Source organism: Colobus angolensis, unplaced genomic scaffold (assembly GCF_000951035.1).
Source record: "Colobus angolensis palliatus isolate OR3802 unplaced genomic scaffold, Cang.pa_1.0 Scaffold61, whole genome shotgun sequence".
NCBI classification, from domain to species: Eukaryota; Metazoa; Chordata; class Mammalia; order Primates; family Cercopithecidae; genus Colobus; species Colobus angolensis.
In genome coordinates this window covers 4033968-4035871 of record NW_012119710.1, presented here as the reverse complement: position 1 = coordinate 4035871, position 1904 = coordinate 4033968, and the positions used below count along the sequence as shown (strand labels likewise).

The 1904-nt window shown below is 46.4% G+C and overlaps 1 protein-coding gene across 8 annotated transcripts in view; it reads right to left on the bottom strand.

Annotated features, from left to right (window-relative positions):
* Nucleotides 1–1904, bottom strand: part of LOC105527123 (chromosome unknown open reading frame, human C11orf49) — a 257050-nt gene that overhangs the window by 243861 nt on the left and 11285 nt on the right. For 5 of the 8 annotated variants that reach the window (XM_011963331.1, XM_011963329.1, XM_011963330.1 and 2 more), the window contains exon 1: nt 1607–1798. In XM_011963331.1, the coding sequence (XP_011818721.1) occupies nt 1607–1652 (46 nt within the window). In that variant the 5' untranslated portion in view covers nt 1653–1798. Of the gene's footprint in view, nt 1–1606; nt 1799–1904 lie in introns of those variants that run through there. The other 3 variants (XM_011963326.1, XM_011963333.1, XM_011963334.1) reach the window with 3 other exon arrangements.

Sequence of the window (1904 nt, the reverse complement as noted above, 5' to 3'; positions counted from 1 at the left end):
AAAAAAAAAAGATGTGCATCGTACATCCATACAATGGAATTATTATTCAGCAATAAAAAGAAATGAGCTATCATGCCACACAAAGACATGGTGGAAACTTAAATGCTTACTGCTAAGTTAAAGAAGCCCATCTGAAAAATTTACACACTGTATGACTCCAACTACATGATATTCTGGAAAAGGCAAAACTTTAGAGACAATAAGATCAGTGGTTGGCAAGGGCTGCAGGGGGAGGGAGAAGGATCAATAGGTGGAGCACAGAGGATTTTTTAGGACAGTGAAACTATTCTGTATAATGGAATGGTGAATATATGACATTATGCATTTATCAAAACCCACAGAACTGAATGACACAAAGAAGTAACCCTAATTATTATATATTATATATTATATGCAATAATAATATGTCCATATTAGTTTATCCAGTGTAACAAATGTACCACACTAATGCAAGACATAAATAATAGGGGAAACTGTGAGTGAGGGAGACCCAAGATATATGGGAACTCGCTGTACTATCTGCTCAATTTTCTGTAAACTTAAAACTTCTCGCATGTGCGGTGGCTCACTCCTGTAATCCCAGCACTTTGGGAGGCCTGAGGCGGGCGGATCACGAGGTCAGGAGATTGAGACCATCCTGGCTAACACGGTGAAACCCCCTCTCTACTAAACACACAAAAACCAGCGGGGCAAGGTGGCGGGTGCCTGTAGTCCCAGCTACTTGGAAGGCTGAGGCAGGAGAATGGCGTGAACTCGGGAGGCGGAGCTTGCAGTGGGCCAAGATCGCCGCCACTGCATGCCAGCCTGGGCGACAGAGTCAGACTCCTTCTCAAAAAAAAAAAAAAAAAAATGTGTATTGTGTGCATATATGTGTGTGTACATATCCATGCGTATGTGTGCCTTTTTTCATTCATTAAATGCATTACACACTAAAGATGCTCAACAAAGTACTACATATACAGTCTTAGCTCAAGAGCTAAGTCAATATCTCAAGTTCTGTTGGAGTGGGCAAATCCGGTTCTGATCCTAGTGCTACCATTTTCTAGCTGTGTGGCCTAACTTACACAAGTTATCTCTTCAGCCCCAGTTTCTCCACCTGTAAAACTGGAAGAAAACACGGTAATTCCTCCTAGGGCAGTTGAGAAATTCAAATGAAGAATAATGCATGTAAAATGCTTAGCACAGTGCCTAATGAAAAAGAAAAGCTTGACATGTTCGCTGCCGCCAAAATGGTGAGACAGTTATTCACGGAATGACTGATCTGGCACTTGAGGTTCCAAGGTTATTCTTGCTCCACTAACAGCATGTCAATAATACCCCAACAGGGCCCCAAATCCTCAACTCCAACCTGACCCACTTTGAACACAATCCACATTGCCTGAGTTCCAGCCCCTACACTTCAAACAATTCTTTACTTCCCAGGTGCTTTTCTCCTTCCTGCTTGGCCTTACAGGTTCAGGCCCTAGAACCCCCGTCTCTCCGCCCCTCCCCATATCACCCGGACCCGATCCCACTCAGACCCCGCCCCCGCCCCCGCCTCCTCCCAGACCCCGGCCTAATTCGTCTGCGAGTCTTTCCCTCCCCAAAGTTGAAGAGGGGTTCCTACCCAGATATTCGTAGTCCGGTAGGGCTAGGCGCTCCGGACTCAGCATCCTTTGACCCGGGTGGCTTCAAAGCTCCAGCTCTCAGACTTCCGGAACCCAGGTTGCCGTCTCTCTCCGTTGCCATGGCACCCACGCGGCGGAAAGGGGACGGGAGCTGGAGGAGGTGTCACACAAACAGTCTCCGTGTCTCAAAGTGGAACTGGCCATTCAAGTTCCGGGGGCAGTCGCTTCACGACGGTCCAGGTTTCTTTGGACTCCCATTCTTGAAGACTTGGTTTTAGAGGAATCTGAGATGAAGAA